Source organism: Lepidochelys kempii, chromosome 5 (genome assembly GCF_965140285.1).
Source record: "Lepidochelys kempii isolate rLepKem1 chromosome 5, rLepKem1.hap1, whole genome shotgun sequence".
NCBI lineage: Eukaryota > Metazoa > Chordata > Testudines > Cheloniidae > Lepidochelys > Lepidochelys kempii.
This window is the reverse complement of record NC_136384.1, coordinates 130461629-130476048: the sequence shown is the minus strand read 5'-3', so window position 1 is coordinate 130476048 and position 14420 is coordinate 130461629. Positions and strand designations below refer to the sequence as shown.

General features: G+C 40.5%; 1 protein-coding gene across 8 annotated transcripts in view; it reads right to left on the bottom strand.

Annotated features, from left to right (window-relative positions):
• The window catches only part of DNAH6 (dynein axonemal heavy chain 6), a 192300-nt gene that overhangs the window by 79963 nt on the left and 97917 nt on the right, over window positions 1-14420 (bottom strand). For 7 of the 8 annotated variants that reach the window (XM_073345870.2, XM_073345871.2, XM_073345875.2 and 4 more), the window contains 10 exons: window positions 12429-12581; window positions 11833-11973; window positions 10100-10342; window positions 9137-9304; window positions 8232-8467; window positions 5921-6182; window positions 3659-3782; window positions 2859-3055; window positions 2221-2424; window positions 585-710 (listed from right to left, as the gene is read on the bottom strand). In XM_073345870.2, coding sequence (XP_073201971.1) covers window positions 585-710; window positions 2221-2424; window positions 2859-3055; window positions 3659-3782; window positions 5921-6182; window positions 8232-8467; window positions 9137-9304; window positions 10100-10342; window positions 11833-11973; window positions 12429-12581 — 1854 coding nt within the window. The remainder of the gene's footprint in view (window positions 1-584; window positions 711-2220; window positions 2425-2858; window positions 3056-3658; window positions 3783-5920; window positions 6183-8231; window positions 8468-9136; window positions 9305-10099; window positions 10343-11832; window positions 11974-12428; window positions 12582-14420) is intronic. The other variant, XM_073345872.2, reaches the window with a different exon arrangement.

The window sequence follows — 14420 nt, the reverse complement described above, 5'->3', positions numbered from 1 at the left end:
GAGGGGAACGATCACGTCCCTCGATCTACTGGCAATGCCCCTACTTATACAGCCCAAAATGCCGTTGGTCTGTTTCATTGATGTGATGTTTGTACATCAAACCATTTAGAAATACGAAATTACAAAAAGTGTTAGTAGATTTCAAAAATGTTTCAAAAAACATATTGTCTGATTAAAAAGTCTCCTCTGTCAACACGCCACCCACATGAAAATTCAAATGGGAGGCAGGTTTCTCAAGAAAAAAAACAAAGCGAAAACCTGTGACTCTATAATGCACATTTTAGATTATCATCTTATAGAATGAATTTCTCCTGGAGTTTTTTTGTTAATTAGAGAGAGCTTTTGTTTTGCTTTTTGAATAGCCATATTTACTGAACAGGCCTTTATATCTTTATTTTAGCTAACATTTCTCTGGAAAAAATAATATACCTAAAATGTAGGAAATGTTCTGGGATTTTGTGGCCAGAAAAAACTGAAGTTCGTAGACAAAAATTTTGATTACGATGTTCCTACTAATTCCAACATATGTAAAGAGATAGAAATACAATGTTAGTAATTTAAGTTTATTGATAAAAGATACATACCTCTTCTAGAAGAACAGGTAAACCCAATCTAATAGCATTCTCAAGAGTACGCAGGAAACCAGAGTCTGTAAGCTTAATTATCTTCAAACCAGATTTTGTTTCTTTGTTTCTTATCCACCGATTTGCCTATGTAGGAAACGAGAGTAATCACTAAGGTTGGCTAAGTTTCATATTTGACCAAAAGGTTAATTAGCATGTTTGCCTCAATATTCAGAAGTGCAATTCTTAAGACCACTGCTTTGATCAGGAAAAGTAAATTAATTGTACTAACTCTTTACTCCGGAGAAGCATCACCAGAAAAAAAGGTTTTTGCTGGTCTCTGTAATATCGGTGGCTTTTACACTGCACAGTGTGATGATATTCAACTGTGCTAGGACTGCTAGTATTTTATTAGCCTTTATAGGTCCGGATTGTGCCATTCAAGCATGGAATCATTTTGGGGAGTAGTGTGAGGCAGCACCACACCAAGAGAAACTTTAAGAGGGACTGTATATCAGAGGGCCAGCTTCCCGGGGGATTATACACACTGTGTGGTGCACCCAAGGCTGGTGTGGAGAGGGGGTTTGGCCTCCCATTCATCCCCTTTAGGATGAGTTGTGCACTAGGAAGGAGAAATCCTTGTGCTCATCTGACCCACCCATACTTCTCCTGGCCCATTCAGTCAGCAGCCCCTCTCCTCCAACAAGGACACCAGACCATGGAGAGAGACCTGTATGATGTCTAGGGAAGAGGAAAGGATGGTGCTGCAGGGTTGAGTGAAGAAGGAAGGAATACCCACACAGACACAATTGGACCCTAAAATAATTAATAGTAGATTTATACTTGTAATGTTTTAAATGTAAAAATTAAACTGAAAAAGTTTTTTCATTCTAAATTCTTTCATTGTGTTCACCTACCTCTTCCAATAATCACACTTTAGGGAAAAGGAGTGAACAATGCAGGGAATTGTCCTAACAGAATTGGCTGTTGTTCAATAGTCATTTAGCACTAGGTCAATTAAGGGGATTCAGAAAACCACAAAAATGTGTGGTGAAAGTTATAGCACAAAATAAACACCAGTTGTGAGGCAGATATATGCAGTTTTTCTTTTCTCTTTTCTAGGTTAAATAATCATAATAGTCTTCACAGTCTTTCATTGTACGAAACTCCTTTCATAGCTTCAACCATCTTTGAGACTCATCCCTGGGCTTTAAGGAAAACTGGACACAATCCTGCTTTTCCTCTGTTATCAATACAGTTTATAGTTTTCGTATTGTGGAGGGTTTTTATATCACACATTTTGCACAATCATTTCCACGTTTTTTATCGTTAGAAACCTCTATTCATTATTTTAAACCTATTCCAATTTTGATTGGAATGAGAATGTTAAATTAGAGTCCATGCAACACTTGAAACACTGTTGTGTTTTTTATTTTTAATCACAGGTCTCATAATGAAAATGTATGGGCCAGATCCTCAGCTGGCATTAGTCACCATACCGCTACTGAAGTATGTTGATTTGCACGATATAAGGATCTGGCCCCAAGCCAACAAAGAAAAAGGTGTCAGTGTGAGAAATGTCTGGTACAAAAACTTACGGAGTAGTTGCATTTTTGGAAAGGGAGCTGCATCAGTACAGTTTACAATCAGTGCTCACCTGATCCTGGGGGTCAATCATCAGTGGCCAGCGTCGCCCTCGAGTCACAAGAATCCCATTCTCAGTAGACACATAGTCACGTGGTAACCCATCCGTGTTCCACTGGCGAATTTCATAGGGATCTCCCAAAATGTTTATAAGACTGAAGTCTGGATTGATAGGAATCTCTAGATTCTGACATTTCTTGATCCAGCAATCTATCAGCTGGGATAGAGAGAGATTAATTGTAAAAAGAGATTCATAGGAGATTATATTACTTAATGGGAATTGTAACAACCTGTTGGACGCTAGTTGGTAGTAATTAAAAGTTATCATCATTGGATGGCTGCTTGATTGCTTAGGAGGCAACAAGTGAGTGTCTTTAGTTAATTTCGAATAGACAGGGGTCCTAGTCTTGTACTAATAATAATCCTACACCCTTCACAATTGTCACTAATGGCTGAATATGTATTAAAACTGAACTCTGGACAGCAAGCCTGAGGATCATTAATGAGGTTGTGGGGGAATGCTTAGACTGACACTGTCCATATTGTACCTGTTCAGAGGCTAAAGCAATTCTACAGTAATGCCAGTTTGGTACCTTTCACAAGCACCACATTATGGAGGAAAAAAAGAAAAGGGAAATTATTTTTACTCACCAGTTGCCTATAAAGTGCTGTAAAAGCCCCATAATAGGCAACACAAGCAGCTGCTATGAACACATTTCCTATGATGTTTGAAATCTCATCTTCAAAATTCCTGATGCTCTCTTCCCACCGAACTTGTTCATCTCCTAATGCAGCTGTCAGCTTTCCAGCTCTAGTGAGGCGAGCTTGGGTAAGTGCCATGGTCCTTGCTAAACAGTTATAAAATTATTGGACTGTGATTAGTATTAAAAAGTCAATTTTTCCTAATAATCTTTTCCCTTACTTTCTATTTTAGCCTCCCTCTGCCCCTACCCTTTCTTCTAGCCTTAACTTCCAGTGGCTTCTGAGCAAACTTCTTTTTGGCCTATTGATTGGGTACTTCAGGACAGACTATGGACCATGAAAAACATGTCCTGACCTCGCTAAACTCTCAGCACACCCTCTTCAAATCATCCTGCTGTGATATTATCATCACCTACTACTGGAATCCGGTTGCTCCACTTGAAGCTGCCTGAAAGAATAGTCACAAGCCTAACTGTTGTCAGCAGATGTAGCATCTCCTTACCGCGGTACTGTGTGACCAGAGAAGCACTGGGGAGACAGAGTGCTACTAAATCACGTGTTTAACCCCTTCAATGGAGTCCTACCAATGTGCATATTAATTTGCATACCACTATGTTTATATTGTGTATAGTATGAGACTGACTGGGTCAGGGCTAGCTAGTTTCCCCTGGTCCAGCTAGCTGTATTGTGGAGGCATGAAAGTGAAAGACTAATTTAATTGTTTAACGACTTCAAGAGAAATCACTTACCAAGGCTCTCTTTTTCTTCAAGGCTTCTTTCATACTGGTCTTGTAATGCCTGTATCTGATCCTCCACCTGTTTTAATTTCCTTTGCTTGTCGCGTAGGGTAGCCATAGTAGCATCAAGTTCAGCCTAAGAATGTGAGGAAACATTTAGGCCACGGCTTTCAAACCTGGTGGCCTGATTTTTAGAAGAGCTGAAGCCAATGGAAGTGGCAGGTACAGGGGACTTGAGAAAATCAGGTCACTTATTCAGGTGCCTACATATGAATAAGGAGTCTTTTTGAAAAAGTAGCTTTAAACCAGAACATTTTTGTCCTATTAATAAAATGGCATTTTCATAATGAGTGCCTCCACCATTTTTCTAGGGAGTAGGGTATGAAACTGTCAGACACTCTAGTCTCTGCTGTAACCAGCTTGGCTGAACATTGACACAGGACCAATGGCTGGGGAAAGTCTCCTTTGGGCCACAGCTCTTTGAAAATTCATCCCCAGATGACTTGGGTTTAGTCAGTCTTGGAAGAACTAGGCAAGAATGTCATGTACAACAGTGGTTCTCAAAGCTGGTCAGATGCTTGTTCAGGGAAAGCCCCTGGCGGGCTGGACCGGTTTATTTACCTGCCGCGTCTGCAGGTTCGGCCGATCACGGCTCCCACTAGCTGCGGTTCGCCGCTCCAGGCCAATGGGGGCTGCAGGAAGGGCGGCCAGCATGTCCGCTGGACCGCGCTGCTTCCCGCAGCCCCCATTGGCCTGGAGTGGCAAACCGCGGCCAGTGGAAGCCGCGATCGGTGGAACCTGTGGACGTGGCAGGTAAACAAACCTGTCTGGCTCGCCAGGGTCTTTCCCTGAACAAGCGGCAGACCGGCTTTGAGAACCACTGATGTACAATACCTGATCGCCCCATGTGCTGATTCTACCCACAAATGGAGTGCCCATATGAAGCTTAATTCAGCACTTATAGACATTGGCAGCCGGTATCAAGTGGAGTGCCCCAACGGTCAGTCCTCGGGCCAATTTTGTTCAGTATCTTCATTAATGATCTGGAGGATGGTGTGGATTGCACCCTCAGCAAGTTTGCAGATGACACTAAACTGGGAGGAGACGTAGATACGCTGGATGGTAGGGATAGGATACAGAGGAACCTAGACAAATTAGAGGATTGGGCCAAAAGAAATCTGATGAGGTTCAACAAGAACAAGTGCAGAGTCCTGCACTTAGGACGGAAGAATCCCATGCACCGCTACAGACTAGGGACCGAATGGCTAGGCAGCAGTTCTGCAGAAAAGGACCTAGGGGTTACAGAGGACGAGAAGCTGGATATGAGTCAACAGTGTGCCCTTGTTGCCAAAAAGGCCAATGGCATTTTGGGCTGTATAAGTAGGGGCACTGCCAGCAGATGGAGGGACATGATCGTTCCCCTCTATTCAACATTGGTGAGGCCTCATCTGGAGTACTGTGTCCAGTTTTGGGCCCCACACTACAAGAAGGATGTGGAAAAATTGGAAAACATCCAGTGGAGGGCAACAAAAATGATTAGAGGACTGGAACACATGACTTATGAGGAGAGGCTGAGGGAACTTGGATTGTTTAGTCTGCAGAAGAGAAGAATGAGGGGGGATTTGATAGCTGCTTTCAACTACCTGAAAGGGGGTTCCAAAGAGGATGGATCTAGACTGTTCTCAGTGGTAGCTGATGACAGAACAAGGAGTAATGGTCTCAAGTTGCAGTAGGGGAGGTTTAGGTTGGATATTAGGAAAAACTTTTACACTAAGAGGGTGGTGAAACACTGGAATGGGTTACTTAGGGAGGTGGTGGAATCTCCTTCCTTAGAAGTTTTTAAGGTCAGGCTTGACAAAGCCCTGGCTGGGATGATTTAGTTGGGGATTGGTCCAGCTTTGAGCAGGGGGTTGGACTAGATGACCTCCTGAAGTCCCTTCCAGCCCTGATATTCTATGATTCGGGAGAGAATACGTCATCCTTGGAACTAGAAGTAGCTTCTCTAGCAGGGCAGGACAGCAGCCCAGGAGGCTACTTTCTGCTGGATTTGGCCCAAAGAATTAAAAGAACAGTTCTGGATGAAAAAAATTCTATTACTTAGATCAGAAGCTCCTTGAAGCAGGAACTGATTTTTCGTCTGTGTACAACACCCAGCACCGTGGGTCCTGGTCCATGACTGGGACTTCTAGGTGTTACCGCGGTAAAAAAAAATTAATAATATCATCAAAGTTACCATTCTAACAAATAAAAGACATTAGAGACATAAACACACACCTGTGCAGCATTTAACTTTTGCCTCTTTGGCTCAACTTCTTTGACGACTCTAGAGTATAAATCCATGGCTCTAACCCACATGCACATAGACCTACAGGCCTTGGACACCTTCTCTACTTTTTCAGGCACAAAATCTGGGTTATTTATATATTTCTGAAGCTTTAACAATATTTGAGGCTTTATATTTTCTTTATCATATTCTAAAAGTTTTTTGAGGAAATTGGAATCTCCAAGGAGCTGTTTTGCTGCTGCCCAATCAGGCCTGAAAGAAAATAACAGTAACAGAATTTGAGACAGACACACCCTGAGAACATGATCTTAAATAACAAATTTGCACTTTTCAGTCCACTTCCTCTTGCTTTATACAGTGTTTTGAAGAGCTTGACCACAATCAGTGCTTAATAAAAACATAGCAACAGGATTTACATTTCTATATCATATGTAATTAACATAAAAGTGCTGTAGACTAGATCTCCTCTGTAGGACACATCTAAGCAAAGGGCTAGGCCTCTGAATGAAGGCTAAGAAGTGCTATTACAAGTAGACTATAGCTCTCTCCTCCAAATTGGCACTTAGACTAGAGAGTCTAATGCTTTGTGAAAATGTGAATTGAACCACAGGTAGCACCTCTGTGGATTTCAAATAATCTAGAGACAAAGGCAGGCTGCCAAACCTGCTACTTTTCTAGTAGAATGGGCCCTATGGGCTTTCTGACTCTGAAATTCCCTCCAAGTCACAATAGGTATGAATCTGTACTTTAATCTCCTGAGACAATCTTTTAACCAAAGAGTTGGGCCTTTGTTTCTCTCTCCAACAACTATGTGAAATTCCTATATGGTTTAATCCTGTCAAAGTAATAAACTGTTTTCACATTGAAACCATGGAATCTAGTCTTCTCTGGTACAAAAACTTGTAAAAAACTGGATTGGCTCACATGAAAATCCAAAGCTATCTTAGTCAAAAATTTTGGATGTGGTCCTTATGGAGAATCCACCACCAACTTGGAGTTCAGAGAACCAGATCCTCAGCTGCTGAGAATCAATGTAGCTTCTTTGAGGTCACTGGACCTATGCCAATTTACACCAACTGAAGATCTGGCCAAGAGACTTTTGTACTGATATGATACCTGTTAGGAAACACTCATCAGCAAAAGATGATAAGAAGACCAGTCTCTTAATAGTTAAAAAAAGCAGCCTCCAAGAGCTCAGTGAGAAATTCTCAAAGTAGAAGTGAGAGGAGGCTTAGTAAAAAGTAACTCAATCTCAAATTAAATAATACATTTGGTTTATTTAAAGAAAAACTACTTCATTTATAGTCAAGATTTAAAAATCCATATAGTTGAGAGTAAAAAACTCAATGGTACTTACGCTTTAAGTAAAAAATACTTTAATATTCTGTAAAAAGGGAGAATTTGACCTGTGGAATGTTCAGTTCTTGAAATGTGGCTTGTTTACCATAACAGATATTTTAGCATCATTATCTAAAATATGGCTTTTCATTGTTTTGTTTTGTTATGATATCTTATTGATGTAATAAATCTCTACATCCTCTTTGGATGTTAATTGCTCCATTGCTTGAAGCATACCACAACTTTATGCTTCAAGAAAATAGAATTTGACCCAAGCACATCAAAGCTGACAAGTTTTATCAATAGGGATTTTGGAAACTCATAAAATAATTGCTTTTATCAAAGACACAAAGTATGTCATGCAAAATTAAATGTAACCCTATAATTTAGTCTTCCTTTCTTCCCCTCATTAAGAACTGGTTTCAGAGAATATATGTGGTCTGTTACTATAAATTAGCGATGGACCCAAGACACAACATTTGGAACGGCTTCTGAAACTTGGAAAAAGTTCAGGAAGTTTGACATGCGGTTTTAGTCCAGCCCACTATAGAGAATGAGACCAGTTATGAACTACAGATGCCAATGTAGATGTGAACTTCCCCAAAGTTCAGGGGAGTTTTTATTATATTATCACCACAGCATGGTGGACGATGATACCATTTTTCTGAGAAAAGTGTAGAAGGTGTTTTGTGTGAGAGACCCACAAAGCAAAGCTAAGCAGTTGTGACTACACCTGTCAAAGAGACAATGCTTTGATTCAACCAAAGATATTCTCCACATTAGTGTACTCTTCCTATTAAAATGTGAATTTACTGTAGAAGTAGGTACCGTTATACAAAACATTTCACTAATGAAGAGCTGGGGGGAGTGGGGAAGAATCAAAGAAAAAACAAAGGAAAAGATGAACAAATAATGGATTAAAATAAATTAAAACAAAATACTATATAGCTCTGAATGGCTTACTTTGCATTTAAAAGAATGGAGATAGCTTCCATTACAGTCATGACAAGATCCGGAGGCTTGGTAAAAACTCTAATTTCAGATATATCTGCTTTATCCAAAGAGTCAAGAGCTTTGTTTGCAGCCTCTAAAGCTGGGAGAGCTTCATCCAGATCCCGTTGAGCATCATCAGCAATTGCCTGAGTCTCTTCCGCTTTCACTTTTGCAATAGCTTCATCTTCTTGAACAACACGGCGAACCTCAAAATTAAATGTGCAGTGAAATATTTTCAAAACAAAACAGAGATTTAAATGGGTTAACTTGTTCTGTCTTATTTCTTTAAGGGTTTGCTTAACACTCAGGTCTGCATTTTTGGTTTTATGCATAAAGTATGCAAAATAGAATTATAGAGGAGCTTCACCAGTCCTGACACACACAGAAAGTTATTAATTGGTGAAAGATACTAAAATCCCTTTACTTTTGAGGAGCAATGGCCAAGGAACTGCAAGGACAGACCAATCCTGTAGGCCTCAGGCTCTGGCCTACCACTGGCAGCATAGCTGGCTACACTGCTATTGGCCTCACCTCAGCAGCTGTAACCCCTAAAATGCGTGTCACAGAGTGCACAAGCGATGTTAACGCTTCTTGGAGCGGCATTAACTAACATGGAAAATGTCCGCATAAACTCTGCTGCGTCCACAGAGGAAACGTTTGTACTGGTAGAAGCTACACTATAGAAAAGCAGGACACAGGCTAACTGCCTTTCCCTTCCGGCAATCCCTGTCAAGGCTCAGTTCTGCGCTTTTAGGCCCTTGTGCTCCCCAGTGTGTCACATAAAGGAGGAGAGCATAGAGCCCATTACTTCATCTATGAATTATTGAGCAGTAACACATGTTATCTCATAAATATTACAAGATAATTCTTTGTACCTGATCAGCATTTTCTTGATCCACTGCTAATTTTTCCATCAAAGCCTCAACATCCACAGATTTCTCTACAAGGACTGGCTCTAAAGCAGAGAGATCTAATTTCATTTTATCTACAAGCACGTTCGTCTCTAATAGTTTGGATAAGCCATTCTTCACGCGATCCCGAGCCTGAAGCACAAAAAAAAACATTTCACACATCTAATTACTTTTTCCCCAAACACTGACTCCAAAAAGTACAACTGTACTTTTTCCAAACACTGTACTTCCAAAAAGTTCTAACATGATAAAAATATAAACTTATGTACAAATATATTTTAATACCCTGTAATGTAAGTTTTATATCAGTTGTAAATTATGTTATAAATAATTTGTATAATACATTTATTTTAAGGGTGGCTGTAATAAAAATTTTATGTTATTATGGATGTAATAATATTTATTCAGATATAAAAGAAAAAACATCTAAATTGGCATACATGATCAGGCTTATCAAACAGAAGCTGCCAGATGTTTAGGCTCAACATTGATTTTTGTTAAATAAAACATTTTAAAAACCTGAATATTATTGCAATCTTTTGATGCAATGTTTGTTTTTCTTTGATTTTGCTTTAATCATTGTGCTGCAATGTTTGTATCCCAAGTGTCTTGTCCTAGGACAAGAGATGGGGGAAGTGAAATGACTCATATTTTTTCATTTTCCATGCGAATGAAGAGCAAAATGGTAACAAAAAGCACCAACAGTACAAAGTAAATTAGACTTTAAAAATTCCTTGGTTTAATATTCAGTACTTGGAAAAGGAAAATTGGGCTGGTTTACCACAAAAGAATTACAAGCCATTTTATGTATGGTAAACCCTGAAGCTGCTGCACTATGAAGGAAAAGTAATACAAAAATCTGAAGGGAAGGAAGACATTTCTCAGACACAATAAGCAGAGATTTTTGTTTAATAAAATTAAACCTACTGAAACCAACTGCTTCCTTTTTTCCCCCAGCATGGACAAGTAGAGATTGATTAATTCTAAATACGAAGTGGGTGTTGTGTAATATCGTCGCCGCAGCTCAGCATAATATCGATCTGCCATTTCAGTCACACTCATATGGATATCTACACACATTACTGAAACTTTCTCTTTCAACTCGTCACTTCCAAGATCAACATTCAGGAAAAATGTCCTTGATACAGAAAGAAGTGCTTCTCTGGGCCACTGCAAAAGGGAAAAAGATTATCTGAACAACAGTCATTCACTTCATCATGGTCAAAGCCAACATTTGTGGTGAAATATGGTAAATTCTCAGTACAAACTAGATGTTTTCTCTCGACCATTGCAGAAAGAGTACATTATATTTAAAAAACCTTATCAAATGGCCTTATGAATTCCACAAGCCCACTGCTATTGAAACTGGCCAGCCTTTGATGAGACGTTTGTGGATAAGACTTGGTGGGCTAGCGTGGATTTAGTGGTTCCTACAAGTCATGTAGACATTGAACCCCATCACTTGACAAAGCAAAGGTCTGCAAGCTGACAGGAATCATGGCAGTGATCCTCTTGTGTCTCCTCAGAAGGTCACCTAGATCTTGGTGAGGCCTCATCTGGAGTACTGTGTCCAGTTTTGGGCCCCACACTACAAGAAGGATGTGGATAAACTGGAAAGAGTCCAGGGAAGGGCAACAAAAATGATTAGAGATCTGGAACACATGACTTATGAGGAGAGGCTGAGGGAACTGGGAATGTTTAGTCTGCAGAAGAGAAGAATGAGGGGGGATTTGATAGCTGCTTTCAACTACCTGAGAGGTGGTTCCAGAGAGGATGGTTCTAGACTATTCTCAGTGGTAGATGAGGACAGGACAAGGAGTAATGGTCTCAAGTTGCAGTGGGGGAGGTTTAGATTGGATATTAGGAAAAACTTTTTCACTAGGAGGGTGGTGAAACACTGGAATGCGTTACCTAGGGAGGTGGTAGAATCTCCTTCCTTAGAAGTTTTTAAGGTCAGGCTTGACAAAGCCCTGGCTGGGATGATTTAACTGGGGATTGGTCCTGCTTTTGAGCAGGGGGTTGGACTAGATGACCTCCTGAGGTCCCTTCCAACCCTGATATTCTATGATTTTATGATCTTCAGCTTTCTCTGTTTGGCCTGCTGCACCAGGACTGAGGAGAGGGGACCAAACCGACATCAGCATCTTGTCTCGTTTAGGGAGCCAAGACCTGGAAATCTGAGTCCCCTAAAGGATAGTAAAGAGTGTGTGGGGGCGGGGGGTGATTGTTGGCTTCTGCTCCCATATCAGCTTTTAAAGTGAGGACTGCAAAGGATAAAGCAGGATTGCTGAACTGCTTTGTCCGCATCACTGGAGGCAGAGAATCTGGTCAACGAACGAAAGGATGTCAATCCTTGGAGCCTGTGGACAAGTCTGAGCTGCCTCTGGTTTTGTCAAATGTCTCAGACTGAAGGAGAGGCCAGGATCCAATATGTTATCATCAGCTGAGTAGAAACCACAATTAGTTATTCGAGATATTCTAGTTAATGAGAATCTTAGAATTACCTATCATTGAAAAATAACACATAGACCACATAATCCCAGATGACATTCAGGAGGCTAGATTTTTACTTGATTTTTAATAACATAGCATATATAACAGCAGTGTTTATTACTGAGACATCTCAAAGTTATTACTCTGTTGATCTAATTAGTACGAACCTGCACAAACCAATCAATAGTACAGCAATTCACAAGGGACGGAAACATCCGACATCGCGCTCGGAAAGCTTCACCTACGGGACTCATACAGAGAACGATATGCAGCTTCTGACGAACTCGGTTAATGAAGTATTGAAATACCTGTTTAAAAAGAACACAGCATAAAGGAAAAATAAAGGAGATGACAATGAGGTTGTTTGCTCAAAGGAAATCTAGTACAATCATGTACTCCAGGGAACAACCCTACTTTCGCTGAACGATCTAATGGGCCATTTCCATCTCTAACCTCTATAGCTAGTCTCAGAAATTCTCTATGAACAGCTGAATTCTTCTCTCCAAAGGTGGAATAGGAATATTTTGTCCACACGTGACAGAACAGAAGTACTTATTAAAAGTCCTGGAAATTGATCTTCCTGAGTGTAAACAAAATGTAATGTTCTCCTCTTTTCACATTAGATACATTAGATAAATAAGAGACAGATAAAAGGCATGTGTTAGAATGTCTATACTTAATTCTTTGAAAATAAGAATTTCAGTAACATCTATTTACAATGTTATCTGATACAATAAACTAATATTTGCAATACTTCTCCTACCTCATCTCTGTTCCCCTCTGCTATTCCTGCCTCTTTAGCTTTGGGTCTCGTAGGTGCCAGAACCTGTTCCAATTCATCTTTTTCAAATAAATTAGGTACTTCCCCAGAATTGAGAATATTGTTGATGTCTTCCAAGAACTCCTCTACAACAATCTATAGATAAGATTTTATAAATATTAGATGTCAAATGAATTAATGTGTGTCCTCTGTAAGTATGGAGAAAACAATCAGGAAAATAAAAATAACAGTGCTGTATTCATAAGCTATAAAAATTGTAAGAAAAAACTTTGTTTTTAACTGAAAAATGTATTTGAAAATCCTTACCTTTTAAATATTTGAAACAGATACCATCAAAATATTACCTAGGAAAACAAAACAGGTCTTCCCCATTCGTTTTCTCACCTATGTCCAGAAGTTTTTACAAATGTGTGGCCTCTAATCTGATTCACACACACTGTTCAGTGTGATCACTGATGGTGGTCTTTTGAAGTTACCAATATTATCTGTAGGATCTTGTCATTTGGTCAAGTTTATTGTGCTCATGGTCACTTTACTACTTTGATATTAGTCAGTTGTGTTAACTCTTCAAACTGAGGGCCAATACTTTCATCCGCCAACCCAACCACCAGAAGTAGCTGCTTCTGAACAGGTAAATAGCCTTTTTCTCCCTCTGTACCTCATAACACAGCCCTTCCTGTTTTACAGATAATCAGTGCTCCTACTTCTATCATAGTTCTTCTCACCCGCAGCCTGATCTCCTGACATGGCCTACCTCCTAAGGGACAGCCCACACTGGGGGAAGCTGCTTGGTCCCCACTCTGTTCTCTGTCCCTTGTTCCCAGAACCCCCTTGCCTTCCCTCAGGCTGCATGTGCATGAGCACCCAGGCTCCATGCACTGTGAGGCCAGTGAGTCCGAGTCAGTCCCCAGACGTGTCTGCAATAAGGAGCTGGAGCCAGAGCTACTGCCACAGGAGAAATTAACTGAATTAACAACATGCAGACTGGGCGTTTCTGCACTCACAGACCCTGGGAGGGTGCGGATAGGGCCTGGGAGCAAGAGCCAGAGATCAGAGTGGAGAACAAGCAGCTGCCCTGCAGAGAGGAGTAATGGCAGGGCTCCCGGCTCAGTGCAGCTTGGGGAGGAATGACCGCTGGCATCCCAGTGGCCAAGAGCCACCTCCCATCTGGCAAATTTACTCCCTGCTCTGGGCAAGCTCCACACAGCACTGAGGAGGAGGAGCTGGAGCTGGAGCAGAGCATGCTCAGCCAGGCATTACTGGTGCTTCCAGCTGCTGTTGATGGTTCAGAGCTCTATAATCTAGCAGACAATGACATAATAACTTTCAAAGTCTAGAAGATGAAGCTAGCAGAGTTCAAATTAGAAATAAGGTACAAATTTTTAACACTGAGCGTAATTAAACACTGGAGTAACCGCACAAAGGCTGAACCTTGCTGTGTCTGTGTATCATGTTATGACAATGGGAGGTTGTTAAACTGCCACTTTTCAGATTAACTAAAAGAGATTTTTAATAATTATTGGAAATATTCAGGTAATTACCAGAAACCCTGTGCAAACTCTACTTCTTAATCAGGTTTCTAGTTTTTATATGGTGCACATATCAGGATCCTAACATGTTCAGGTCTCTCTGATTGCTACTATTGCTGGTTTTGTGTATACTCTGATCTCTCATGCAGACAGCATAATAGCAGGTAGATGAAATTTCATATCTCTGCAGCGTGTGGAATGAGTCAGTTTGCAACATATCCCTAAAATTTTCTGTCATTTTTCTAAAAAGAAAAGGAGTACTTGTGGCACCTTAGAGACTAACCAATTTATTTGCGCATAAGCTTTTGTGAGCTACAGCTCACTTCATCGGATGCATACTGTGGAAAGTGTAGAAGATCTTTTTATACACACAAAGCATGAAAAAATACCTCCCCCCACCCCACTCTCCTGCTGGTAATAGCTTATCTAAACTGATCACTCTCCT